Below are 26,985 nucleotides of genomic sequence, written 5' to 3'. Positions count from 1 at the left end.
CCGAGCTTTTTCTTTTTGCTATGGGGTTTTATTGGTTTGTCTTTTCCTACCAGGGATTGATTTCAACGGGGGAGTAACCGAAAGGTTATTCTAATTGGTTGGTCTCTGAACCTTTTCCGGGTCACCTAGCTGCTTTTGGTGTGACGGTTCTCTCTAAGTGGTCCGTACTAGGTCAGTAGGTACATATGCGTTGTACCTTCGCCTAGTCCGCATAGAGCTCTGTGAGGCTGCAAGTAGACAGGGGTATCACATTGAACTTCATTACCCGCCTTTTGCTTCCAAAGTTACGAAGTACTTGCAGTAAGTATCACAGGTACTACATTACTACATAGTATGTATCATACCCCCTTATATGGGGTAGCTCGTGTATATAATGGCAGAGTCATTCGACAGCTTCGAATAATATGGTAATTAAGGTAAAAGCGGCCGGTTTATCTTATTTTTTTATTTTATTTTAAAAGGATAAGCCGGTTCCTATAAGTCAATAACATATCACAACTAAGTTGGGCAATGCGACAACGCACGACCGCAAATCCGACCCAATTAGGAAACGGCAAGGATCATAAAGGTCCCTAAGTTCTAGTAGCAGTTAGGTAAGCTTTCTCGATACCTATCCACTTAAGCAATGCAACCCCATGAATATGCTACTACTATGTAAAAACACAGAATAGTTAAAGTCAACCTTCTCTTGATATTAGTTAAGTCATTAGGCCAAGTAGTTTTATATAGGTAACTACGCCCTTTCATCCTACTCAATTCGGTCCTAACGCATACTCATATCCATTACTGACAAGGCTTGGCCCCTTGTAAAAAAAATGGTAAGAGTGCATTAAACTGATTTCAACCCCACGTTATTATCATGCAGGGTTTCCAACTACTTCGTATCCTCAAATATTTTTGAAGGGTATTCACAGCTAACTGGACACAATGAGAAACGGAGAATGCATTGCTAGTCCGGTCTTTGTTGTGCATGGTAATCACTTACATTAGGTAGACATTGTCTAGCTCTAGGTATAATCCGTACATGTAACTAAGTTATTCTTTGCATATGTAATGAGTGGAAATGTACATTTCATCTGCCCCATATCAGAGTGGAGGGAGGGGAGATACCCGAATAATAAGTCTTCTGTTGTTTTTTTTTTTTTCTAATAAGTGGGCATTTAGTAAACGCATGGACAATTCAAAAAGGAGCAAGGTTGAAATCTCCACGAGAGGATCTTAATATCTGTATACGTAATAATAAATAATACGAAAACATAGTCTATCCCTATTGTAAAAATAGTCTACATAGTATAGCTTATCTTGATATGTCGTCACGACGTCTTCCTAGCCTTCGTCATAGCATGCATGATTCAAGGGTCGCGGTGGAAATCATCTCCTGCTGCTGCTGCTACTTGCTCTCCGAGAATAGCGTAAGGACCTAATAGTAATGAGTCATTCTCCGCCACCATCGCCTCAACCCGGGGACAAGCAATCATGCCACCGATCTCGGCCGTCTCGGGGGTTGCGTCCGCGGACCCCTCCGCCTGTTCCAGTAAGGATCTCTCACGATGCCCTCGCGGCGCCACTTGCGGGGAGGCTTCGTGCCGAGCGCGGCCATCTGCGTCCAGATGTTCTTGCCGCGCTTGAACCAGCGCTCCTGGCGCTCGACCTCCTCGTCGGGGTTCGGCCTCCACCTGGTCCGGAGGATGCGCCGGATGGCTTCCACCGACACCTCGAACTTCCTCGCCAGCACGGGCGTCGTGTACTCCTCCGGGAACTGCGCGTGCAGCGCCCGGATGCCATCGAGCGCGTCCGGCGACAGCCGCTTGCGCGGCGCCCAGCCCTCGGGGAATTTCTCCTTGAGGGCTTCTTTTTGTATCTGCCACGGTTCCTTCTTCACGACGAATGGCGTGTTGGGCGCCTTGGGTTCTTCTTTTACGATCTTCAACCTCTTCAACCTCTTGGTCTCGACGGGTGTCTTGGCCTCGACAGGTGGTGCAGAGTCCGCCTTCGATTCGGGGGGAGTATCAGACTTGCCCTCTCCATCTTTTTCTCGAGCACTTTGAGCCTTCTTCTTTGGTTTCTTCGAGGGGGGGATCAAGGCGTCGATAGATTCGAGAGACAAGTCAAGGATTGCACCTTTACTTTTCGCCTTATCTAAAATGTCCGCGGGGAGTTCGAGCACCGGTACATCGGGTTCTTCTACCGTAGCATCGTCGGAGGTCTTACTTTGTTCGGTTTCTGAAGTTTGGTAGGTTTCTAATGAATGTGAGGCCTGTTCTTGCGATTCTTGCGATATCTGCTGTGGAAATCGTAAGGCTGGGGTGGCGCTGTATGGCCTAGAAAAGGCGAACTGCGACTGAAAACCAGTAACTCTTGAATATCGTGGTTGGATTTGCCTGGCAGAATTGGATAATCGAAGTTCTGCAAGGCTCTGCACGAAAATCTTTAAAGATATCGTGCGACACGAGCAATGCATCATATTTAAGTTGGTTATGGTTAATGTTATTAGAAGATGAAAAAGGCTGAGATAAACTTTTAATTGAAGATTGACTTTTTTTTTTTTTTTTTGTCTTTTGCCGCTTGGCAAAATCAAAAAGATTCTCCTGCAGGGTTCCGAAAGCACAGGCTAGCCGCATTTCCTGACCCATATATTTATTTTAAAGTTATGTGGGCACTGTGGAGACAAAAGGGGTACAAGGTACATAGTTACGTGCCTGACTCGTTCCCCCTTTACTCAACGACGTCAGGTAAGGACAGCGGTGATGCTAATGATGGACTTTTATCTTCTCTATGTTATATCGTTATATCGACACACTCGGTGGCGCATGTAATAGCCTAGTTTTATTTTATTTATCTTTCGGAACAAAAAGCTAGCGACATTCTCTTGGAATAACTGCCAATTTAAATACCTGTCATGATCATTTTGTCAATATCAATATTAATCCGAGCCATGCATATTGTCTTTCCTTTCCTTCTAAATAATAAGTAACTGTTAATACATTTATTAGTTGAGTACCTAGTACCTAGTATTTCAATTCATTCTGGAATACATACCTTGCCATGGTATCCGCATATAAGAATGAAGAATCGAATGAAAATAGTTGGCGGGAATGTTGGGGCGTCAAATTCAAATGGGCCCCGAGGCATCTCACGGCAAACGACTTGAAACCATTAATACATACATCTTATAGAAAGTATTCAGAAAGTGTAGACAGCGTGCCAAGAGAAGAAAAGAAAGTCAGAGGTGATCTTTATGAGTTGCTCCAAAACCACGCTTCTACTACTTATGACACCGCTGGTAGGTTACGGGAAGAGGTTAACATCGTTCCGGATCGGGTCGACTGGGAACTACAGCCGTGAGTCGACATCCTCCTCGCCTAGCCGAATGTTCGTTAATACCTAAGTTTAGTTGACATTTCTACACCTCTTACATAGGTGGAATGGGGAGCGGGTGAACTGTACAGACGCTCGACCGTACTAAAGGCTTCGGTGTGAATATTATCAGACGCCGCTTACTGGAAACCACGCAGCATACTATGAACATAACTTGCGACCTTGAGTCTATAAAACCGGGCGGCGACGGTTTCGTCGATTCGGTTAGGATTCGACTGCTCCACGCGGCGGTGCGTCGGCATATTTAGGCATATAGTGTAGCTGAGAAAGAGCCCGAGTACTACGATATGAAGACCTTTGACGTACCGACCAACGCCCTCGACTGCATTGGCACTATCCGTACGTTTTCTGCCATTGTGATATGGACGGGCCTTCCGAGGCAAGGCATATGGTTACGTAAATAAACACGAAATTGCCGACTACCTCGCGCTCTGGCGGTACGTGGCGTGTCTTATGGGTATGCCTCACGATTGGATGTCGACGCCAGAGTCAGCCCGGCGCATGATGGAGTCGCTGTTGGTAACAGAGATCAAATCCAGCAAGGCGTCGGCAAACCTCGCAAACAAATATCATCGCCGGGCTTCAGAACCAACCGCCGACGTATGCCTCGAGGGAGTTCTTGCGTGCTCAGACGTGTTGGCTGAACGGACGGGAATTGTCAAAGGAGCCTAGCCTATACTACACCGCCCTCGTGGTAGGGCAGTGCATTCATTCTCTTTGGGACGCTTAGTTATGTCAACCGAAGTATAGGTTATCTAGAAGAAGGAAACATTAATGTGAGTCAAGTTACACGCTCCCGAGGCTGGCTCTAGCCTCGTGACGGGGGCTGTGTAATCCAAGTCTCACTTTTATTCCTATCATCCAAATGTTCACATCTACGGATTATAGCAAACCCATGCTAGCTCGAGTGGATAATCCAATATTCCATGTCATCCTTCAACAGCATGTGTATGCAATCAAGCAATCTGCGCCTCTACATCGCTCGTCTCCTTGCGTACCCCTTGCGTCTCGCGTATCTGCATGTGCTGCTGCAATAGACATAGCTCAGTGACCAGGCATCTTCTTTGATACTACAGCTAGTCCGTACGGCCCTGTACAAGCTCTTACTCCACGGCAAGTCTCAAGGTGCGCTGCGCTACACGACCAGATTTAACCTCAAGTCCGTACCCTTATCTGACAGGAAGACAACTGTACGGGGAGCGACACCGGCTCATTCGTGATGTCCGAGGGTACTAGGGGGAGGCGCACGCGCGGCATTGACCTCTTTACTCACGTCCGCAGCCATCCTATGTATTGCTTCTTCATGGTTCTGTGTCGAGGTTGCGAGATGGACGGCAGCGTCTTAGACGAAATATTTTGGCAGCTACCTGTTAAGTGGTAAGCAAAGTGTCGTATGGATACAGGACAGCTAAATTTACCTATTCCTCTAGACGTTCTTATGTTATGCTGTGGCGATGCCCCCTTAGGCATTCAAGATGTTGTCTGGTTAGCCTCGCGGCTGTGGGGTTTGTTTTGGAATATTATCTGACTTGAAGGATTCTATGTGAAATGAGAAATATTTGACACATTATAGTATTTGAATCCTACGGAGAAATCCGTTGTGGCTTATGCTGCACGGTCTATTTAGACAATAACACAAAATCTCCACAACTTTGCTGATGTTTGTAAACACGTTTGTACACTTCATATTGGTATTGGGCTGGTGTATAAACTAGAACGGATATCGTACAATATGAATGCTTCCCATGCCACTGAATTCCTCGCCTTTAAGCTCTACCCTCTATAGACAGCCCGTATAATCAACCCCTTGAACGCGCCCATTTCTTGGCGTATAAATGCTATGTCTTTTCACAGGCGATGCTATGCTGCGGTAAATGTGGATATCGACCCAGGCTCTAGACTCAAGACCATTAACCCATCCGGAACGCCATACTACCAAAACTGCAAGAGAAATGAATAAATATACTCGTTTTCAATCCCTGTCCGATTATAGGCCGTATGTAATAAATATACACTCTATTCCATAAGCTCAACAGGTGGCCGGGCTGTGTGCGTCTTTATCGGAGGCGTATTTCGACCGAGAGCGAGTCCTAGCTCTGAAGGCTCATCTGTCATGTCATCCACAGAAATAGCTGGTAGATTAGGACTGCCACCGTGCTCCTCCGGGTGGTAGATTAAGGTGCTACTCCTACTCCTAGTCTTGAACGAGGCGGGACCGGACTCGACCGGAGAGACTGGAGAAGCATCCGCGGGTGATGCTTGGTGGCGCAGTTTTGCTAAGGCTTCTGCCAGGTCTTCGGCGTGAACTTGCTTGTTCGGCGCGTCCTCCAACTTCATCTCCCAGCCGTGAGGCGGTGAAGGGGGCGGGCTGATGAAAAATAGCTTTCCGGCGTCTGGGAGCTGTAACCGGTCATCCTTTTGGAGGTCGAGAGGAGTAGGTTGTCCGAAGTAGACTCGACACCGCTCGCCCATGATTGCTTCGCCGTCCCATACTGATCGTACCCTGATGGCAGCCTGCTCATCGTAGAAAGACACAACTATGCGGCGGAATGACTTTAACGGTGACCAGGTATATATCGGCGCGGTTCCTTGAATGAGATCACGGAGGGTTTGTAGGTTATCAGGGCGGAAGATTTCGGGGTCGTTTAAGTTAGTGATGAGTAGAGTGTTGGTGGGTGGCGTGGGCTGCGTTAACGGCGGTAGGCTGGAGAAATCTAGAGATAAAGATCTGGATGACCCACGTCGCTCCATGAGGGGCCGCAAGGGCGAGGAGGGGATAGATGTTGGTGATTGAGGGCCGGACATGTTGTCTTGGGCGGTAATTTCCAAAAGTAAGATGTTTTGGCTGTAGAGTTAACTACGATGAAAAAGAGAGAGTTCGATAATTTATGAACGCCGAAGTTTGATAAGATCAACGCCGAGAAATATAATATTCCCTTCCAATTGAAGAGCTCTCAGTTTGTTCAAGTTCTGTTGGTGAGAGGTAAGAGTGAAGTAGTTAGTTGTAAGAAGAGGGAAGGAAAGGAAAGGAAAGAAGAGGAGATGTAGTGGAATATGTATTAGATCTCGGTAAGTGGCTGCGCAAGAGCGGTGGAAATTATAGCGATTGCGTAGCAGGTACTTAAGGTTTAGTGGAGACACCCAGGTAGGAGGTCCCCAGCAGCCTAGGTGCTCAAGGTTTACAGCGCCACAGATCAGTAAAACCTTGTGAACGTCCCTCTCCACTCATTAACCCAACGCTAGCCCGCATCAGCCTATCGAATTGGCTTTAATTCTCTTAAGCCCAGCAGATTTTTGGTGATTCGTGCAGGGGGCGGCTATGCAACACTTAGCGTATCGAATGTAGATGTTGTAGGGACCTACCTAAACCTAAAGAAGGTACCTATCCACTGACCGCAGCGTCGTTATGGATCATCTCTACGCGTACAATACGTACAATACGTATCACTAGACATTTCCAACCTCGTCGATAATCAGTTGACTCGTTTACGTTTTTCGATTGGAACCAATGCAGGTACTGCTCGGGAATTAGTCTTGTACGGCAGACGCCCTCGGCTTACCCTTATGCGCCTTGTCTAGCTTTGTGCGCTATCATAATAACCATATGCATGGTATGTTAGAAAGTCACTTGCTTGCCTTTTCGTGATCATTATCATTATCAGACGAAATGAACTTATTTTTATCAAACACCTTAGATAGGTACCTAGTGTACCTGTTATCAACGTTGCTACATGACGTAACTTGCTCATCTAGAACCATGCTGTTGGACAAATGCCCGTGCAATGTTATTCAATGTTAGGTATTCAATGTGGAGAGAGAAACACTGCCGCGCGATAAGTCTTATCGAAGGTTCAATAACAAAAACGAAAACGAAGCGAAAAGCGGCTTTTGCACACAGCCCCATCGACATTGGGCAAGTTCGGGGGTACAACGTTAAAAGCCGAGACCTTTACCTGCTTAAAACCTTACCGGCATCACAGGTGTGGCGTAAACACCCTTATACCCCCCCCCCCCCCCCCTCCGCCCAGCGCCCCCGGCTTTCCGTTCCAGATTCCAGAACGCTGGGCAGAATTCTTGCATTATCTAATCCGTACTGGTTCCCTCTCGTATAAGTGACCACGTGACAACCTCATGATTTACAATTCGGCTTCTCCGATATGTCTTCTAGTTTAAGTACTATGGGCAGGCAATAAAAGCTGCATGTGTAATGTATAATAACACGTTACCATATATATGAATGTCATTATTAAGGTATGAATGAATTTTTTTCGTCTTATTAGCCAAGGATTGAGAAAAAAAAAAAAAAAGCTTTCCTCTTTCGCTTATTATGTCGCTCAACTTATATTGTTCGTGTCAGCTGGCTAGCTCAGCCTCAGTCAATTTCGCTAAGTGCGAGCGTAAGAGAGCTAGATAATGACTTGATTTGAGTTTTATAGTTAGCAGGCAAAGTAGAAAGTATCTACCTACGTTTCATACATTCTGAATTCAGTCGGCACTGAAAGCAGGCGTGGTTAATAGAGAGGCGCGTTTGATCCATATCAAAAAGGGATGCTTGTCTAAACTTAGGTAGGTACTCAACCTAATCTTAACTGACACGCTTAAGTGATGGGTTTCGGTTTATCTCAGTATATTCATCCTTTTATCCTATTCCTATATAAATATGTGTGAGGAATCCTTATAATGCACTCTATCGTATTGTAAAGTGAGTTGTTATTAGAGAAGTCTAGTAATTTAGTTATTTTTTTTTAGCCATTATAACTCCGGTATTTATAATCAATGCCTAATGTGATTATTGCCAAGACCATAGTTAACGTATCGATGGATACGTGATTGGGAAGAATTACATGTATTACTACCAAGTTATGCTATTTATACTGTTACTACTTAATAATGTCCTTCGTCGTTACTTACCAGAGTTGGCCTTAGACTAGAGGGAAGATATGCAAAAGATAGAAGATAGAAGTGGTATCATGGTTCACTAAGCGATGATGAGGAGCTACACAAACCAAACTTGGCACTGCCCTCAATTTGAATAGGATACAATATAACCTGAGAATTACATTCATAAGACGACAGCATTAAGAAAAATGAATCTGCCTACCATATATTCTTGACGAAGTGGTTGGGTATGGCTGCGTTTGTAGAGGGGTTAGGTACCTACCTCTTGGGTATGCGAAACGCCTAGTTATCTTGTATAGTAAGTATCGTTTCATCTGTTGGTTCTTTATATCAGCCTAACCTAATCTCGCTTACATGGACGTCCTTATGTGCCTAACGTAGCTGTAGTACCAACTTCCCCGCTCTGAATGCGGTGGCTTAGATGATACCCAACCCAAGCCTTGCCCATACCCAACGGCCTACTGTGGCAGTCTGAACTCTTTTACCATGAATCAATACACCCTATTGTACGATGACGATTGAACCTTTCGTCTGTTTCTATAATTCCATAGTATCTACCTTCTCTCAGCGTGTCAGAGCTGTCATTCGGAAGAGAATACGCTACAACAATGTCTGGCCTTGAAGCCCTGGGTATTGGTTGCAACGTAATGCAAGTGATCAGCTTCGCGCATGAGACTGTCGAATTTTGTAAAGGAGTATATCGCGGTCAATCTTTTAATGATTACAATCAACAGACCGTTGCGTCACTCCAAGGACTCTCCGCTCAGTTACAGACGCACTTTCAAAAAGCAAAGCTAAAAACTACTAACGAAAAGCAGCTTGCTGATATTGCCAGCAAGTGTAACGTTGCCGCACGTGCACTGGAGGACGAAGTGAACTTCCTCGGGTCTCATCATGCGAAAGGTGATCTTCGAGCGGCCCTAAGCGTCGTGATAAAGACGAAGTGGCGTAGGTCTCGGCTAGAGAGACTGGAAAAATCACTCCGTAACCACCAACAAACAATGGAATCATATTTACTCGCTCGAATATGGTGAGCATTAGTCCCCATACAAGTATATGGACGAGATCTAATATCTTCCAAGCACACAAGCCGATGCTCTCGAACTCCAGCAAAGCCAAGGTTTTGAGAAGCTCGACACTGATATTCGGTTTTTCACAAGCCAATATGCTTCTGGCCACACTCAACTGGCTGATCTCATTAAGCTAGAGTTAGTGTCGGTCAAGGGTGACGTAGTGAAGACGACTATGCAATCTGAGAAATCGGTCAAAAAACATGTTGACACTGTGGTGGCCTCGACCGAGGAATCCATAACAAGGCATATTACAACGAGAACTAACGAGCTTGTCCGGAAGATGGACCAAACTACAATCGAATCCGATGTAAAGTCTTCGACTAAAGAGCAGCAAGGTCGATTCCTTGAAAGTCTCCGATATGAAGGCATGAACCAGAGGAAGAATGATATAGCGAGTTCGTTCGAACATACATTCGAATGGATATTCGACTCAGATCCCGACACAAACTGTACACAATTATGGGATGACTTTCACGACTGGCTCAAGTCTGACACCAACATTTACTGGTAGGTATTAACCCCTCCTTCCAGTTCAACGAACCGAGTGGCTGTTCTAACGTGTATTAGGATAAATGGCAAGCCTGGATCCGGAAAAAGTACACTGGTGAAGTACCTCTTAAACGATCCTTCTACGAAGGCAGCGTTAAATATATGGAACGCGAACTCTACCGTATTGTCTCATTTTCTCTGGAGCCCGGGCTCGAGAATGCAGAAGAACATTAAGGGATTCCTGTGTTCCATCCTCCACCAGGCCTTCTTTTCCGCAAAAGGACCTACGCTCGTGAAATCAATCATGAATACTTCCAACCGCTTCTTACTTAAGCGGGAAGTCGGCGACTGGGACATTCAGGAGTTGAAAGATGTCTGTTTTGCGGTATTGAGTAGTGATATGTTCCCAGCATGCATATTCCTTGATGGATTGGATGAAGTATGCGAAGAAGACGGGCAGCTTTCTCTGCTCAAGTTGGTCGACGAACTCAGAACACTTCCCGAGGTCAAAGTATGCGTTGCTAGTCGACCTGAACCAATACTCCAATCCAACTTATGCAGACACCAACAATTGAGATTGCAGGACTTAACATATAACGACATGCTGGCGTTCGCAAGTGGACAAATACAACCATATATCACCTGCGATAAAATATCCGAAGAATTTGGATGGCGTACCACCGAATATCTCGTTTGGAAAGCAGAAGGTGTGTTTCTCTGGCTTCATTTAGTGCTACGAAGTTTTATTAGAGGGATCGAGAAGGGCGATCCGGAAACAATTCTCATGCAGCGGCTTGAAGAATTGCCCAGCGAACTGACAAAACTTTACTCCGACATGTGGGCAAGAATGAACGAGGATGCTAGACTCTACCGCGAAGCTGCAGCCCGGTATTTCAATTTGGTCGTACTTGAGAGCAAGATGAGCAAGTTTGGAATTAGGGTCCTCCATTTTATTGGTGCGACGCAAGCTGAACTACAAGACATTATCCTCAACAAACGGGGCTCTATTGGCGCAGAAGCTTTAGAAGAGGTGCGAATTGAATCTATGAAGGCCTTAGAAGTCCGGTGCGCTGGTCTCCTAGAGATAAAAGAATTTGGAAGACTCCGCGTGCTGGATCCGACTAACTATGGTCTTATACGAGGAAAGGGGGACATGCACATACAATTCATTCATCGGACAGCCTATGATTTCATTACGGACACTAAAGAAGGCCATCGTATTTGCGCCCAGGATTCTTACTCGCTGAATACCTTACGTATCCAACTTGCCAAAGGTCACCTAGTCATGGCCAAGTTTTTTAGAGACACGACTAATGATATTGACCGTGTCTATCGTTATTTGCACCCCATAGAAGATCCAAGCATGCTGGACGAAACCATTCAGATACTCCGTCTTGCAAGGGCATGGTATAATGAACATTATTACCGTCTTAATCCGACCTTATATCAGAAATTCCCATGTATTATTGGACCTCATTTCTTAGCCCTTTTCGCCGAACCGAAATATCGAAGCTTTGTTCTCTCCAGCATCAAAGAATCGTCAAATCCATCATCGCTAGCCACACATATCTTGAGAAACTTGCAACTACGATGTCCACCGTATCCCCCAATTAAGACCAACTTCCCTGGTATTTCTTACATTGAGACACTTAATTGTTACTTAAGACCACTCCTTTCTCTCGATGCGAATATAACGTGTCAAGGGCCTTGCGCACCATTCATTCCACAAGATGAGCGTCAGCCGCTATTATTCATCAGCGCATTTGCAAAGTTCATGCTCAACGTTCTCATCTTTAAAGCCTCTTTCAAACTTGTAGCTGAACCACTGCGAGTTTTCATGGAAAATGGACCTAACCTACACGAGCGCATACCGCTATTTATTTCCATGCCAGGCGGCTTAGAACTAATTTTCCCGGAAACCTTTGTCCAGCCCCATGATTGGCCATTCCAAGACGGTAATTATGGGAGAGTCTCGACGATGCTTGATATAGATGATGATGTGCTGCGTTCCTCCCGAAACCTAGATGTGTTCGTGGTGTTAATTGTTGATATTGGGCTTCTAGTCAAAGCTTTTCTCATGAGTCACTCAGTCGATATGTATTTGAGGATTGCGAAAGGACTGGAATGTCAACCAGCCCAAATGATACTTATACATGTGGATGATATACGTCCTCAGGTCCGCAGAAGCACGAGGTGTATGCGCTTCCGACCAACGAACGTAGAGGCCACAGAGCCCCTGTTGAGTTTATTATTGCAGTTTGTATGTGGTCATGACGTATCGGAGGAGGTATACAAGGAGGTAGTGAAAGCAATCCGGGATTTTTCTTCAGGATCGCCGAGTTATGAAATGATCGACGGATCTGTTCAGCACTACTTGGCTGAACAAGAATGCGGCTATCGGTACTCGGCGGGTGATGAATGGATGGTGCGATGCTCTCGTTGTAGGGTATGTAATAGTCTGTGTGTGGATAAGGATGAGGATGAGGATGAGGATGAGGATGAGGATGACCTATTATATTAGCTAATGGGGACTTCACCAAACTCCAAAATATAACAGCCTCACAGGGTTGGATGAGAGACATGTCCAGAGCGCTGAAAATACAATTCAGTATGCCCAATTCAAATGTGTCCCATGATTCATTAGGACTGGATCCGGCGAGACCGGTAAATCTTCTGCAGGAGAAAAAAAAAAAAAAAACAAAACGAAAACAAAAACAAAAACAAAAAAACCGAAAATATTACTCCGGTACGGGGAATCGAACCCCGAGCTCCTCGGTGAAAACGAGGTATGTTAGCCGTTACACTATACCGGACTGTCTGATGGATTCACGTCAAAGTGGAGAGACTAGGAGAATCCTAACATCGTTCTATAAAGTAATCTAAAATCAAATAGCTGTCACGTCGCAGAGCATGCAGTAGGTAAAACAACTTTATTGTTCCGCAAGGAACTCTAACTACAGTTACTTTGAAGCCAAAGCTATATACTCCTGACAATAGCTTCAGGATTTATCCATACGGCTACTAGGTGTACTTGATCATGTCGGCTGTCAGCAGGAGTATAGGTATTAATTCTCAACAGAAGCCGTTGATCTGTCAATGTGCCTCTTATAAGGTATTTCTGTTACGGTTTCTGGCGTATGATTGCGATTTCGTGGTGGCCGATCTCGGTAAATCCCGATGGACCCGTGTGCCGAATGGGACGGGATTAGCAATGCTTGAACGGTGCACGGTGCACGGGGCACGGGGCCGATCTCGCGACGGAGTTTTATTGCCATCGTCGCGGCGGGGAGTTGCATCCTACCCAGAAATTAGAGACATCTTTATTCTCCCATAGCATGGTTTCGCTTATGGATTATCTTAGCGGTGAAAGCATGTTCAGAATGTGGGTTGAAATAGGCATCTCAATCCTGGTTGGAAGTTTGTCAGTATTGCCTATTACCTCCTATAATATTTCTGTGAAGCCAATCGGATTACACTCCTTATGATATGTAAACGCTCACTAATGTGGGAGTCTCCATGCAAGTTGTAGAGCAGACAGGCAACCAACCGCAATCACAGGTTGCACATAAATGATAAGTGATGCTATTTCTAGATTACCTTGCCGGGCCTTAAATGTAGATCACCCCACTTGTCAATTAGTAATTAATTTAGTATGACAAGGGTTTGTACAGGCCCACAATGCTTATTTGAAGCTTTTCAAATCTCACGATGTCTAGGAAAGTAAACAATTCAAAGTAAACAACAACAAAGACAAGCCACTTTTATCGTTAAACCTATCAAATTCATTACAATGCTTCATATAAGTGAGCCGTGTTTTATGGAAACACATTTATATGGGAAAAGTGATATTAGAAGGGCTTTGTCGTAAGGTGCATCTTCATATGTAAACAGCCTCCTGTCACTCAGCAATATTTCGCCGTATTCTTAATATTCTTTCGAAAGACTTAGATATAGATTCCTCTGATCACGACGATTAATTTGATATATGCATTGTTTATTGAAAACGTCGTTGTCGTAAGGAGATTTTATATAAGCATCCTTATATGTAGATTACTTGCTGTTATTCGTAGATTACTAATGTATACCCTTATTTGTAGATTGATATAACCTTATTGGTAGATTAGTACCTCTTATTTGTAGATTAATCTATTTTTACTATACTTATATACGGTTGCATTTACTGAATTTTAGTATCAATCAATCAGGAATCATGTAAATAGCTCAAATTGATTCTTTCGTGTATAAGATACCCTTGTATAGTGTGGGGTAATCTAGAAATAGCATCACTCTAAATGATATAACTGGCTCCTCACTACCCCTATTCGAATAAATCCCATTTCTTTTTATACCTTCCTACCAGTTCCCGGCACCTGCAGCTTGCTAGCTCTTTCAGTTGTTCTCTTAACGTGGAACGAAACATCTCCAAGTCTAGAGTAATCCCCTCGAAGTAGCCAGAAGGAAAAATTCCTTCAAAGGACACATGTACTTGAGCCATGGATAGAAGATCTTCACGGTCGCCATATTGTATTGCCTTGCCGTTATCGCGAATCCAGATCTCCATAAATGCTTCCGTGATTTGTCCCACCCATGTAAGACCTTGATAATGAGCAGGGCCGAAAGGTTCGTCAAGGCAAACGTCTTGATAGGCTATTTGTCGCCTATCCGAAGGTATGCCTAGTTCTTCAAGTTTGTTGCCATCATCATCTACGTCGTTGATTTTAATTGGGCACCGATACTTGGGGGTTTCCGTGAATTTAACGAGCATAACCATCGCAACATCAGAGCCGCCTTCTAGCCAGAGTTGTGCGTCGCTTACAAGGTCCTCGTAACGTTCTGAAAACCTTGTTTCAAGAACCCATCGTGTCTTTTTTACTCCATTCTCGCCATATACTTGGATAGCAAGGTCCGGCTGCTTTGCAGACCTCGACCAAGGACCTTCGAAGTTATTCTCATCAACACCCCACCTGAACATCGTCTGGTTCTGAAGATGCATTGGCAGGCTTACTTTCGAGGCCATAAACACTTGGCCGATCATGCTGCTAATAGATTGGTGGAGTGGAGATGGCATGCATTGTATAATCAACTGCGATGTTGATGCGTTGTAGGATAAACGCGGATATCTAGTGGGAGGACAATATTAGTAAAGGCTAATAGCATAAGTGGTAAATGACAGCCTAACGTTTCGTCGCTTTCTTGCTCGAGTTCCGACTCGAGCCTGATCCAATCTCCCACCGATATCTTGATAGCAAACGGGGCTTCGTAGTCCTCTAAGGAGCGGTGTAGAGGGAATATGGTATTCTTGTTCTTTCGCCAAGAGCGGCACTCTTGGACATACGAATACGCTTCATCGTATGGAGATTTGTGCTCGGTTGCAGTCATAGGCTTCCCATCCCCCTCGTGAAATTCCCTCTTTTTTACCTTTGGCTCTGGATTGGTCGTAGGAATACTGGGTAAGAATCACGATTTTCGATGATAGTGATGGGGACTGTCCATGTTGGATTGCTGGGCACGTTGTTGAATTGGGAAGACAGACAAGGTACCTGGTACCATTCCAGAACTTAGGAAATAGTATTGAGGTTAAGGAGAACCTTGAAACGCCCTAATGAGTCAGCAACCCCTTTTTGCGCCGCATGTTCGCTTTTGCATTGGGAGTGTTAAGATCGTGGCACAATCATTGTGCGTTGGAGCATAAAGCGGAACACCAGGCGTCTAGTACACATCTTAACTATAAATAATACGAAAGGTGATACTATAGCGGTGACACAAGTCTAATCCTGATAGTTCTCTTACCATCTACTGCTGTCCACTTGTCACCTTGGAGCTATTTCAAGATATCTAACTTCATACAAATTAATAGTCTTCGTACTATTAAAATGTCGGTACCAGATACTAAAACAGACTTTGACCTACTTCTCGAAAAGTGTATCGGCCAGAGAGTTGAAATCCCGGACCTTTTTGCTCTCTGCCCATGGGATTTGGAAATATCCCCCCCAGACGAAAAGTTAACAAAGGAGGTAGAGCTATGGCGATCGAGGTAAGGCCACACTGACATACCTCAACTACTTATGTACCTGTTTTCTAATTATCAAGATGGATCGATGAACCGACGAGCTTGAAACGTAACCGTATTGTCAATTCTTGCTTATTTGCAAGGGCAATCGCACCAAAAGGAGCTCTTGGTGAATTGATAACTGTGGCTAAATTTCAAGCCTGGGTAAGTTTCGAGAAACCACTATATACAGTTCTTCCAACCAAACTAATATGTAGAGTGATAGTTATTTTACTGGGATGACGGTGAGCTATACAAGGAGTCTAACTAGTAGCATCATTCTGACTCAACCGCAGCCTACGATTTCGGCGACCTCGATAACAACTACGAAGAAATTGTTTCTCACCAGAAGCAGACAATAGAGCTACTCCGCCAGAGTCTTTTCCACAAGAACCCTGGTTCCATCAACCCGGCTGACATTTCTCCAAACCATCTTACCGTGCAATCATTGCATGAATGGGGAGCTGTTGTAGGCGAAAAGAGCGTATCTTGTAAGACTACTCTAAGTTATGTGAGATGGCTGCGCTGTTAACTGATAAACGCGTCAGCTTCCTTGAAAAACTGGTTCTTCAAAGTTCTAGTCGACTTCTGCAGAGCTACATTTGACCTCCAGAGCGCGTTTGATAAGAAAGACATACTAGATCTCGAGACATATCGGAAGATCCGCCTGGACTCATCGGCAGTACTACCTACTCTAGCCATGGCTTTGTTAGTCGTCATCCGCTCATTCATATTTTGAAGTTACCTAACACTAGCTGGCTTAGGTTTGCTGATCAGGTCGCCTTCCCTTCCTGGTTCTTTGACCATGAACTCGTCGAGAAAGCTGCAGAGCTAGTTGACATCATCGTTTGGGTGTAAGTTTTCTGCCTACCATTAGTACCTAAGGTACTAAGATGCGAAACATTTACTAATATTACCTATGAAGTACGAATGATATCGTGTCAGTACGACAAGAACTTGTAACTACCCCATCTGTTCTATCTACCTAGTCATCTCATACTAACAAAGAGGAGCAATGCAAACATGTCGATAACCTAATACCTCTTCTTGTCTATCACAGAGGAATTACAGTCCAAGAAGCCATCAGAGAAGCAAGCAGGATTACACATCAAGCTTATCTAGACTTTGAGGAATTAGAGCCGCATTTGATGCGGCTTGGTGAGAGTCGAGGCGCTGCTTACGAAATGCGAAGGTTTATCGCAAGTTGTAAATGCTTCTGTACTGGCGTTTTTCATTGGACGTAAGTAATAACTGTCTTCTTATTAAAACAAAAAAAAAAAAACAAAAAGAAACAAAAAAAAAAAAAGGGTAATGGGTTTAATGCTGATGATGCGATAGGTATGATATAAAACGGTATATCCTGTGGGAGCCTGGCATGAATCGTGGTAATCTGTCTACGGTACTTGGGGAGGACCTACTGAAGTAATAAGTGGGATATGTTAAGCTACCTAGGTACGTAGGTACCTACCTGTAGGTATGATATATGGGAGATAGTGTATAAGAGATGATGGCATTTTGATCCACTTTTATACATATTCGTGTGGTAAAATTGGTGGTTAGAGTGCTAGAACATAAGGAGCTTGTGAATAATTTCAGGATTGAGAATATTTTACTAGTAAACCAATTGTGGATGTGGATCGTTGACATGAGTATGTTATCTACCGATCGGCACGGGCGTGTTCAATCTAACATCTTCTAGAAACGATTATTACTGCTACTACAGAAGATCCGGAACACATGAATAATCTATTTCAGAATATTCAAGATAACATACTCTACGGTGAGACCAGGAGTCGGTTGGAGCGTGCCACGTCCGTTCAGTCCATTATGGAGCTATTTCTCGGAGCTACAACCGAATTTTTCATAGAAAAGTTCATATCATGTCCAGGCCAAGAGCCGGGGCAAAGGATAAATAAGGGCCCAATTGAAATATTTCGAGAGTCCATCAGAAAAGTGATTAGTTTTGTTATACTCATACAAGTCTACAAAAGTTCCTATTGTTGAAGCTGATCAATCTTAAACAGGCTGACGATGAGACTCGCCTCTTCAGAGATTTCCTCGCAGGCCTACACAACGAAGCCAGGCAACAGGGAGTACTCCACAGCGAAGTATCGCGGAATCGCTACCATATCATCTCATCCGAGACCGAGCTTCTCGACATTATAAGGGATATACGCGACGAACTACACATCCTCAAGTCTTTAGCGGAGGATCAACATACCGTCTGGAAGCAGGCCTTTCGTCGCAATGACCGCTCGGACCACTTCCAATACTACCACTCTTGCACCCCTATTGATGTCAAGAAGAATGTTGACGACATGCTTTCGGAGGCGGAGAAGACGACCAACTATGTTCGTTCTTTCACGGATCAAATTACATTGAAACTGACTTTGGAGATACCTAGATCAACGACCTTCTCGACCTGCGACAGGCTGAGTACAACTGAATACAAGCCAACGACTCCGCCAAACAGTCAAACAGTATATTCATATTTACCGTGGTTACCATAGTCTTTGTAAGTAATCATTTAGGAATGATATATATACCTACCTAATTTCATAATAGCCAGAATCTAGGCTAGAGCGCATCGCTAATATTAGTATCATTTATCTATCAAGCTCCCCCTCTCGTTTCTAACATCCTTGTTTGCGCTCGACGTAACAAGCTTCCCTCACGAATCGGGAGAGTTGAAGTACCAAGGCTGGTGGCTGTTTCCAATCCTGTGTAAGTAGCCCTATACATCAGGTAGGTACTAGAAAACTCAGACAAGCACTAATATTACAAGTAGTTGGCGTGACAGCTGCCGTCTCAATCCCCGCCATCATCCTAGCATGGAGTGTGAATGCGATCTCGGAGCGGCTTCGCATGCGGGATAAAGAGACCTCGAGCTCGACGGGAAAGCCCACGATTATTAATGGGAATCATACTATAGTGCAAAAAGTTACGGAAAATGTCTCGGGTGAAAGGTTGCGGCGGAGGTGGCGGAACCGTGGCAAGAAAGTCCTTCCACAGTATGAGCGTCCATGAGTATATTGGTAATTCCAACCCTTTCTTAGAAGTGGTTTCTAAGAATAGGGGAAATGAGGATGTTAATACAGATTCAATATTGTAGTTCGGTAACTACTTGCCTATTACGAGGGGATAAGAATATATATATGAACTGATCTTCGATATCCCATAACCATAGCTAAAAGATTTGGGACCCACCTACTTACTATCTCCTATTTATATTTATATACACACTTACAACTCGATATTTTGCACATGTTACTTTATAACTATTTCCTATTCTAAGTCTTGGATCACTGACCAGAAACAGAGAAAAACAAAAGACAAAAAGAAGTAAAAAAAACATACAACACCGGGTATTCGCCGGTCGTCACCGACCCGACTACTAATCCAGCAGTAACAGGTTTATCTAGGGGAGAGCGGACGGGATCCCGAGTTTTCCTGATCTTATGGTCGTATGTGATGGTTTAAGTCTCTGTTCTGGTATATATGCGGGTTGTTTGTTACCCCTGACTAACTAACCCCTATTTTAACCCCTATACCTCTCCAGACCTAGACCACCCTGTAACTTCCAATTTTAATGGGACAACTCGATGCACACATCATATATTCACTATAGGGCTGTTTATATAATTAGACGTAGAGTTAAATATGGTATATTTTCTCTTCAAGTCGCTAATACATGTATATAAACAATGTTCTTGGCATCGCGTTACCTATGCCTACCCTCTTCGTCTCCCGTTCCAACTTCCGGTATAGCAGCTATTTCTTACACTGTAACTTAGTGACCTTAATGGAGTTGTTGCCGCTGCCGAGGCAAAGAGCGCTAAATCTGAGCGAGTTGCATGTAACATCCTGATCCATCCTGTAGCCCGTTCGAGCAAGCAGTTCCAACAAACAGAGCAGCAGCCTGGCTTAAGTTATACACTTATCCCTCATAATACGGACGGAAAGGCTACAAGCGGCCGAAAATATGCGAGACAACACCGTTTCTGCGAGGCCATAGGTACCTGGGATATATGATGGTTTCAAGTCGAGTGTTTGTATAGGTGGGTGCATACAATGAACGTCCAACACGGTTGGAGAACGAAGTAAGAATCTAAGTACATACGTGAGACAAAGCTATACAATGAATATAACTGAAGAGATATTCTCGTATGCGATCATAGGATGAAAACGCCCCTTAAGCAAGTGGCTCGCGCGACTCCGTGGTGCACTAGTCATTTCTACTCTGATGTTATATATATTCACCAATCAGCCAATCAAAACTCCTCGTTCCGAGATAACTACTCTAGGCTAGGTAGATGTGCAATGAGCACTTGAATACACACTTCAATTTCTAAAATCCTATCTCTCTGCTAAGATTTCTACCCCTCGTCCAACGCCAAGCCCGATTTCAACATTCCGGACTAGCCTCTACATATATCCCCATCATGAGCTCCAAAGAAACAGTCCTAATCACAGGCTGCAGCGATGGCGGCATCGGCTCCGAATTAGCCATCGTCCTGCAACAGTCCGGATCCCACGTTTTCGCTACCGCCCGCGATCCCTCTAAGATGTCAAACCTCAGCGGTCTGTCCAACGTAACGCTACTGACGCTCGACGTCGTCAAGTCGGCCGATATCAAGGCGGCTGCCGAAGCGGTCTCGAAGGAAACCAGCAGAACTCTGAATTACCTCACCAATAATGCCGGGCGCAGCCATTTCATGCATATCCTAGATGAGGACCTAGATACTGTCAGGAATTTCTTTGAGATCAACTTCCTGGGACCCGTTGCTCTCACACAGGCCTTCGCACCCTTGCTTATCAAAGCCAAGGGGATGGCCGTGTATGTCACATCCATTTCTGGATATCTTAACATACCTTACATGGGTGGGCTTTTCCCTCCCCTTTCCTCCTACCCTTCAATACCTGGTCCTGGAAAGCTTACGCGCATACTTAAGGAACTTACTCGGCATCCAAGAGGTCCTTGGAAATCGTAGCCGAGACCCTGAGACTTGAGCTGGCCCCCTTCGGCGTTGACGTCCTAGAGGTTTGTTACCGGTGGTGTCAAAACGATGGGCCAGACATACTTTAAAGACTTCCAGCTGCCGCAGCAGTCCCTACACAAGAGCGTCGAGGATATCGTTGCCGTGAGGGCTCAGGGCAACGAAGGAATGCCCCGCATGGAAACTAGGGAGTACGCTGCTGCTGTGGTTGACGCGATTAAAAAGCGCACGACAGGCCGGTTCTGGTGCGGCAATAATGCCGATCAGATCAAGATGAGCACGACAGCAACAAGTATACCTCAGCCAGCCATAGTATATATTGCGACCTTTTCTTGCCGAATGTGCTAACCCGACGCAGGATGCTGGGGCAGTAATAAACACTGGGCTTGATAAACTACCTAGGAAAGTAATGCAGATAGATCGGACTCGGAAATATCCGTAAAAGGTAAGCGATATAGCAAGACGAGTATTCATTTATCGAGCTAGCATCTATGTTATGGGATACCTCTCGGATAGATACCAAAGTGCATATCAAAGGATAGATACCTAGTATATACTCTAATGCAAGCCATAGGCCGCCATGGCTTGGTGGATTTCAGATAGCCTATAACACTCTCTCAGGGAAGCTATCGACCTATCATCTTGAAGTGAGTTAAGCACTCGAATTGTATATCCCAGATTCGCCTTATGTCCTTACTTGCAGTTCCCGCGCGAGGTAGCATTGGGGCTGAGTAACCGTAGTCTGAAAACCGGATACGGCTACCTATCATCCAGGTGGTATTGTTTGTAAGTGGGCTGCCACGGGGTTTGATGCTGACAGAACGAAAAGCCTAGCCCGTTGTTGAATTCGGACTTGCCTGGTAGCGAGCCGTCTCGCGTTCGACTTCAAGTACGCCACCTGCATGGCATAATGTGATACTTCCCTAGAGGTAGGTATAAGAACTGCCACTTAATAGGAAAATCGCTCACATATACCTAGATGGCACGTGCAGCTATCCGAAACCATATTGTTGGTATGCCATTCATATACGCCGGTAGCTACGAGTAATCAATAAATATGTCGTGCACATGGCAATATGCAAGCGCCTTAGTCACATATAGGCTACGACGGTATGTGGCTTGCGTTAGAGATGTCATAGTATTAGTTACCCCAATAGATAAACGGCGTAAGCATCACCGATTGATAGCTATCCATGTGTATACTGAGCGTATATGTTCTGGTATATCCCCCGAAGACAAGCTCGTAGTTGTAAGAGTAAAGAGTAACCAACTTCCAACCTATTAGTTCTGAACATTCCATCGGTAGCTTTCACTATGCTCTTCTCTAAGTTCTATGACGTCCTTGAAGACCAGAGACTTCACCGTCTACTTTTCCTAATTCTAATTGGGATATATATCTACAACGAGCTTAGGTCATGGTGGCATGTAAGTGTGGAAGATCTTACTCCAGCTCCTATTACAGATCTAACTTGGTGAAATAGGTTTTGGGACGCCCATTGTACGTCAGGATTACAACGACACTTAGCGACTACGTCAGTGATTTCTATTTCCATTCTAAATGCCCAAGAATCCCGTGTATTGGTACCGGAAGCCAACTATTTCGTAGCGATCCGGAAAGTACTACAAGCCATGGGGATCAAATGCGCCGATCTTCATCGTATCCACGAAGAAGCAGATCGCCGAACTTAGCGAAGCAACATGTCTCTCTCAACGGGCTGTATACGCCGATGTAAGTCAAGTTTACTCCTACATTTCTACCGAATATACGGAATTCTAAACCAGGTACCTAACCTATATTACAGATGTTTGGGTTTAAGCACACGATGAATAAACTCGAGCACAACACTAGTAACCACAAGGTTATCAGAACGAGGCTATATAGCCGCATTCTCCAAGTCAATGGGCCCATCCACCTAGCTGCTCTGTATCCTCGCCTAGTTAATCAGTTCGATGCTAGCCTAGCGAAAGAACTTCAAGAGGGACGTATTCTGGACGGTAAGTACCCTCGAAGTTTTAACTGGTCTCTAAGTTGGCATTATCTTAACATGCGAAATAGGAAGTGTTTCCTTGCCTATTGCAGACACCGCTCGGCGACTAGTCTCCAAGCTCATGAGTCTTATGTTTTTTGGAGACTCCCTATGTAAGTGGGATGAACATACGGGATACCCTCCCTATCCTTAGCCAAGTAAGCTGACAAGCACCAATCCAGGTTCGGACGAGGAGTTCTCTTCCGCGCTCTTGCGTTATCCTCAGGATATGGTAAAGTGCATGGCGGCCTTTCAGGTAGTGCCATCATTCATGTCTCCGTATGTCGAAAACCACAGTTATCTTTTTACTTTCTATGTAATACGAATTGGGCAGTTCTAAACCGTCATTTCGTTAGGATCATCCATGCATTGCTTACCAACCGTGGAGAAGCTATGCACTTAATCCAGAGGAAGCTTGCCTATTGCATACGACCTGAAAACTCAAGCCAAACTGATTCAAAGCAAAGTCAACGCGTAAGTGTTCCCTTGTTAAGTGAAGAGGTGTATAATAACTGTATAATAACCATTGTTCGCACCAGCTCACCATCCTTCACAACATTATCACATTGGCAGATTCTAGCGATTATTGGAATCCAGACCTCCTCTCGCAGTCTCTTCTCGGAATTTGGTTTGCAGCTTCTCACCAGCCGTGGATGAATCTGCACTTCGTCTTATTAGAACTATGTACACGGAAGGAATGGCAGAACGCCCTGCGTCAAGAGATAGAACAATACGGTCCATTAGACTACAAGGGCCTGGAACAGTTACCCCTTTTGGATGGCTTCATAAAGGAGACGGTCCGATGTAATCCTCTAGATACGCGTATGGATACTCCTGCGGGACTCTCTCTGGACATTGAAATGTGCTGACCACCTGCATTACCAGTTGCAATTCGCAGAAAGGCACTAGAGCCTTATACCTTCTCCGACGGTTCCGTGTCTGTTCCTTCGGGCGCAACCGTCTGTGTATCGGCGCATGATCTTATGCATAATCCGCAGACATATGCTGAACCAGACGCTTTCAACCCTAATCGATATCTACCTCAAGAACCAAATGCCCAACAACGGAAATTCACCGAGGTCTCTGAGACGTACCCTATTTGGGGTTTTGGGTCACTTGCCTGGTAATTATCAAAACCGACTTGCTTACTCCTTGTATTCTGACCTGCTAACGCTCTTTATCACTATAGCCCTGGCCGGTTCCACGCGTCTCTGGCAATTAAAATAGCTATCTCACAGTTACTTTTGAAGTACGACTTGAGTCTTGAAAATGATAAAGCTAGGACGAAGTGGACTTGGGAAACGTTCACCATGCCGTACAAAAGCACTAAGATCATCTTGAAGGACCGAAGTTTGTAGATCCTTGATCTACATGATATTAGAAGTTTGTGTACCTCCCATCTGTTTATATGTCCACATAGGCAAAGATAGAATATACCCAGCAGTGCCCAGCCTTGAACTGGATAAATAAAGCTTTGATTTTGGCCTTCATGACTATCGATAACTCGCCTTAGAGGTTTATTGGCAATGACGTATCCATTCCGAGCGCCTTGAGGCCTCTAGAACCTTTTGTCTGTATGACATCTGCCCCGGCTTTAGGTGAGGTGGACCTGCGCGTCTTGTACTCCAATATATTCCGCCATCTTCGACGGTAGACTTTATGACTGAGCGGGCGTGTAGGTGTTGATTACATGTATGATGGTAATGTACATCCAAGACGGCGCTACTTCCGTATGATACTGATATAAACATACCAGCTTGGTGTTTAGGTATATATACATTGGCTAGTTGACTCCATTCATTGCGAGTGGGTTATGCGTCATGATTCTTTCTGAAATGTGGACAAATCTCAGCGCCCACGGTCATTCTCTTAGTTGTTACTTATCAATCCCGATTCCCAATAGCCTATCTGGATCAAATAGCCAGAGCAGTAAGTAGACGTCACTCTCATAGCGACAAACGAGTATGCTTAAAATCCCGAATCTCTCTCATGGTTCCCACCTGCCTATTCGGAAGATATCTAATGTAGAAATTTTACCCGTGCTATGCAATATGCAGTGTCTACAGGAGTAGTCACGCTTGACTAACAAGCCACGAAAGTAAATGTTGCATGTTACAGAAGAGCCATTGGCTGCCTCGCGAGGAGACGCTGGAGTTCTGTGTGAATGCGAACTTTTAACAATAGATAAACTTCCTCCTAGGTCGGCCTTCCCCATCCTATGAGAGGCAGAGAGAAACGGATCAAGGTACACTATTGTCACTATGAGAGCAAGCTACTGCCTGAATGACTAAAAGACGTCAGCGTTAGGCATATTGGTGAGTTTCGGGGTGAGATAGCTATTTTCCTCCACCATTGATCACCGAATTTCGACACCAAGCTTTTCCACCAAAGCCTTAGTGACCTTGTCATGAAGGTCATTAGTCTCTTTGTTCGTTAGGGTCCGTTCAAGGCTGCGGTAGTTGATCCGATAGCACATGCTCTTCCTTCCAGTTTTAGGGTGAGTAAACTGGTCTACCAGCTTAACATTTTCGACGTCATCTCCAGCTACACTGCGTACGATTTCCATCACGTCGTTCTCGTGAAAGTCGTGTACGTTAGCTTTGGTATTGCCTCCGGCCGCAGATGGCGTCCCTAGCCAGAACGATACGTCTTTAGCGCAGATGGGGTATTTAGAAAAGGGCACAAAACGTTTTAGAGAGCTTAGGTTGTCCGAAACGCCCTTAAATTGGCTCAGGAAACGTTCATCTTGTGACCAAAAGAGACGGATGTCTGGTATCTGAAATAGTAGCATGGCAATTCTTTCAAGGCCGATGCCGAAAGCCCAGCCCCGTTGCTCTGGGACGTGAGCATTGATGTACAGATCCTGTTTGACCAGACCGCAACCAAGGACTTCTAGCCAATCACCGCCGTAGTAGACCTCGAGCTCCCAGGAGGGACTTGTAAAAGGGAAGTATGCTTCAACCCATCGCATCTGGAGTGGTTCATCTACAAAGTTAGGGTCGGCCTTCAACGCGGCTGATTTGGCGCGAGTGAAGATCTCAACTACCATGAGTTCTAGAGATCTCATCAGATGGGTAGAGATAGTTTCGACCTCGAATGGAGAGTAATATTCCTCTTGCCGAGGATTTGTTTTTTCGTCGAACAGGGGCGTTGGGTATTCAACATCGATGTTGTGTTTCGGTAATTTTTCTACCTCCGACCACACAGCCGCCGGAATGTTTCCAAGGGTTACTTTAGCGCGATCCCACGACCGCGCGCCTTCCATTTGATGAAATATAGGGTAATGACTCTTATCAATTTCATCACGCCGGTAGACATCTGCACTGATTAAGTAACCCTCGCTTAGGTTCTCTCGGAACACGTCCGCTTGATGGGCGCTCGTGTGCGTTCGTAGTAGGGTGTTTTCGTTGATATAATATGTGTCTGACTTAGCTCGTCCGGGGTGGTTTTTTGGGAACCCTAGCGAATCAAAGTTCTGATGGGTTGTAACGACGGGGTCGAACTCATTGTAATACTTGAAAGTCGGAGCCGGGAATACGGACTCGATGATTTGTCGGGTTATGGAGATGGGATGGTCTTTTTGAAGGTGCAATCGGCGGGGTATTTTGTCGATGACATTTTGGGGTACATTGAACCAAGTGTCCTTCTTGTATGTATTGCCATTGATTGTGATAGAGGTAGTCTTGGTTCGGTATTGAAGAAACGAGATAGCTGAGGAACAAAAGTGTTAGGAGAGCTGAGCTTCGTAAGCGAATAAAGCTCACCACAAACCTCCCGACAGGGCTCTTTGACGATTTATTCGTTGTAAAGCATTGGAAAAAGTATTAGGGATGCAGCAATTTACGCCGCCGGGGATTGCGCTAGCTACCCTTCTTGCTTGAAGACATGATGTAGTGAGCCGATTTGTCCACATTGTTGTTGGTGGAGGGGCAGTTGAATGTTGTAGCCTAAAAGCTAAGAGATTTTCGAAAAAAAAAAAAAAAAAAAAAAAAAAAAAAAAAAAAAAAAAAATTAATAAAAAAAAAAAAAAAAAAAAAAAAAAAAAAAAAAAAAAAATAGGAAGAATACGATCG

The 26,985-nt window shown here is 44.7% G+C and overlaps 9 protein-coding genes and 1 non-coding gene across 10 annotated transcripts; 5 read left to right on the top strand and 5 right to left on the bottom strand.

Moving 5' to 3' along the window:
* Nucleotides 1–1,202: 1,202 nt before the first annotated feature.
* F4812DRAFT_412597 (uncharacterized protein) lies at nucleotides 1,203–2,565 on the bottom strand. Its single transcript, XM_047932717.1, has one exon. It carries the CDS (start codon nucleotides 2,462–2,464, stop codon nucleotides 1,475–1,477), a length of 990 nt encoding a protein of 329 aa, XP_047793374.1. The 5' UTR covers nucleotides 2,465–2,565; the 3' UTR covers nucleotides 1,203–1,474.
* A 1,100-nt stretch (nucleotides 2,566–3,665) lies between these two features.
* F4812DRAFT_455170 (uncharacterized protein) lies at nucleotides 3,666–4,050 on the top strand (the record flags this gene model as incomplete). The annotated part of the gene is made up of 2 exons (XM_047936780.1): nucleotides 3,666–3,717; nucleotides 3,758–4,050. The coding sequence occupies 2 exons, from the start codon at nucleotides 3,666–3,668 to the stop codon at nucleotides 4,048–4,050; spliced, it is 345 nt and encodes a 114-aa protein (XP_047793373.1).
* Nucleotides 4,051–5,036: 986 nt separating this feature from the next.
* Nucleotides 5,037–6,486, bottom strand: F4812DRAFT_412588 (Calcipressin-domain-containing protein). The gene has a single exon (XM_047932716.1). The coding sequence runs from the start codon at nucleotides 6,181–6,183 to the stop codon at nucleotides 5,395–5,397; it is 789 nt and encodes a 262-aa protein (XP_047793372.1). The 5' UTR covers nucleotides 6,184–6,486; the 3' UTR covers nucleotides 5,037–5,394.
* A 2,399-nt stretch (nucleotides 6,487–8,885) lies between these two features.
* Nucleotides 8,886–12,360, top strand: F4812DRAFT_455168 (uncharacterized protein; the record flags this gene model as incomplete). Its single annotated transcript, XM_047936779.1, has 3 exons — nucleotides 8,886–9,307; nucleotides 9,360–9,857; nucleotides 9,918–12,360. The coding sequence occupies 3 exons, from the start codon at nucleotides 8,886–8,888 to the stop codon at nucleotides 12,358–12,360; spliced, it is 3,363 nt and encodes a 1,120-aa protein (XP_047793371.1).
* A 220-nt stretch (nucleotides 12,361–12,580) lies between these two features.
* F4812DRAFT_t20 lies at nucleotides 12,581–12,652 on the bottom strand. Its single transcript has one exon. It is a non-coding gene; the product is annotated as a tRNA-Glu (tRNA).
* A 1,505-nt stretch (nucleotides 12,653–14,157) lies between these two features.
* F4812DRAFT_467258 (uncharacterized protein) lies at nucleotides 14,158–15,218 on the bottom strand (the record flags this gene model as incomplete). Its single annotated transcript, XM_047938630.1, has 2 exons — nucleotides 14,158–14,959; nucleotides 15,019–15,218. The coding sequence occupies 2 exons, from the start codon at nucleotides 15,216–15,218 to the stop codon at nucleotides 14,158–14,160; spliced, it is 1,002 nt and encodes a 333-aa protein (XP_047793370.1).
* A 494-nt stretch (nucleotides 15,219–15,712) lies between these two features.
* F4812DRAFT_455166 (uncharacterized protein) lies at nucleotides 15,713–18,915 on the top strand (the record flags this gene model as incomplete). Its single annotated transcript, XM_047936778.1, has 11 exons — nucleotides 15,713–15,873; nucleotides 15,930–16,053; nucleotides 16,115–16,133; nucleotides 16,185–16,379; nucleotides 16,437–16,596; nucleotides 16,653–16,742; nucleotides 17,449–17,537; nucleotides 17,588–17,841; nucleotides 17,913–18,239; nucleotides 18,507–18,612; nucleotides 18,677–18,915. 11 exons carry the CDS (start codon nucleotides 15,713–15,715, stop codon nucleotides 18,913–18,915), a joined length of 1,764 nt encoding a protein of 587 aa, XP_047793369.1.
* A 1,415-nt stretch (nucleotides 18,916–20,330) lies between these two features.
* F4812DRAFT_455165 (putative hydroxybutyrate dehydrogenase) lies at nucleotides 20,331–21,275 on the top strand (the record flags this gene model as incomplete). The annotated part of the gene is made up of 4 exons (XM_047936777.1): nucleotides 20,331–20,769; nucleotides 20,841–20,929; nucleotides 20,985–21,177; nucleotides 21,244–21,275. 4 exons carry the CDS (start codon nucleotides 20,331–20,333, stop codon nucleotides 21,273–21,275), a joined length of 753 nt encoding a protein of 250 aa, XP_047793368.1.
* Nucleotides 21,276–22,199: 924 nt separating this feature from the next.
* On the top strand, nucleotides 22,200–24,966 carry F4812DRAFT_467252 (cytochrome P450; the record flags this gene model as incomplete). Its single annotated transcript, XM_047938629.1, has 10 exons — nucleotides 22,200–22,310; nucleotides 22,367–22,417; nucleotides 22,492–22,614; nucleotides 22,688–22,880; nucleotides 22,942–23,025; nucleotides 23,095–23,191; nucleotides 23,269–23,386; nucleotides 23,452–23,734; nucleotides 23,798–24,035; nucleotides 24,102–24,966. 10 exons carry the CDS (start codon nucleotides 22,200–22,202, stop codon nucleotides 24,268–24,270), a joined length of 1,467 nt encoding a protein of 488 aa, XP_047793367.1. The 3' UTR covers nucleotides 24,271–24,966.
* Nucleotides 24,966–26,891, bottom strand: F4812DRAFT_164684 (phenylalanyl-tRNA synthetase mitochondrial precursor). The gene is made up of 2 exons (XM_047929859.1): nucleotides 26,684–26,891; nucleotides 24,966–26,623 (listed from the first exon to the last, which is right to left on the bottom strand). Exons 1-2 carry the CDS (start codon nucleotides 26,823–26,825, stop codon nucleotides 25,269–25,271), a joined length of 1,497 nt encoding a protein of 498 aa, XP_047793366.1. The 5' UTR covers nucleotides 26,826–26,891; the 3' UTR covers nucleotides 24,966–25,268.
* Nucleotides 26,892–26,985: the final 94 nt, after the last annotated feature.

The sequence above is a fragment of the Daldinia caldariorum genome, assembly GCF_022478825.1.
Source record: "Daldinia caldariorum strain CBS 122874 unplaced genomic scaffold F4812scaffold_2, whole genome shotgun sequence".
In the NCBI taxonomy this organism is placed as follows: Eukaryota; Fungi; Ascomycota; class Sordariomycetes; order Xylariales; family Hypoxylaceae; genus Daldinia; species Daldinia caldariorum.
This window is presented reverse-complemented; position numbering and strand designations above follow the sequence as displayed.

What these genes read in the sequence shown, in the direction of transcription:
- F4812DRAFT_412588 (XM_047932716.1), bottom strand. Translation starts at nt 6,183, where the DNA reads ATGTCCGGCCCTCAATCACCAACATCTATCCCCTCCTCGCCCTTGCGG.
- F4812DRAFT_412597 (XM_047932717.1), bottom strand. Translation starts at nt 2,464, where the DNA reads ATGATGCATTGCTCGTGTCGCACGATATCTTTAAAGATTTTCGTGCAG.
- F4812DRAFT_164684 (XM_047929859.1), bottom strand. Translation starts at nt 26,825, where the DNA reads ATGTGGACAAATCGGCTCACTACATCATGTCTTCAAGCAAGAAGGGTA. An exon ending in TCAAAGAGCCCTGTCGGGAG is followed by an intron (nt 26,624 to 26,683) that starts GTTTGTGGTGAG and finishes TTTGTTCCTCAG; the next exon opens with CTATCTCGTTTCTTCAATAC.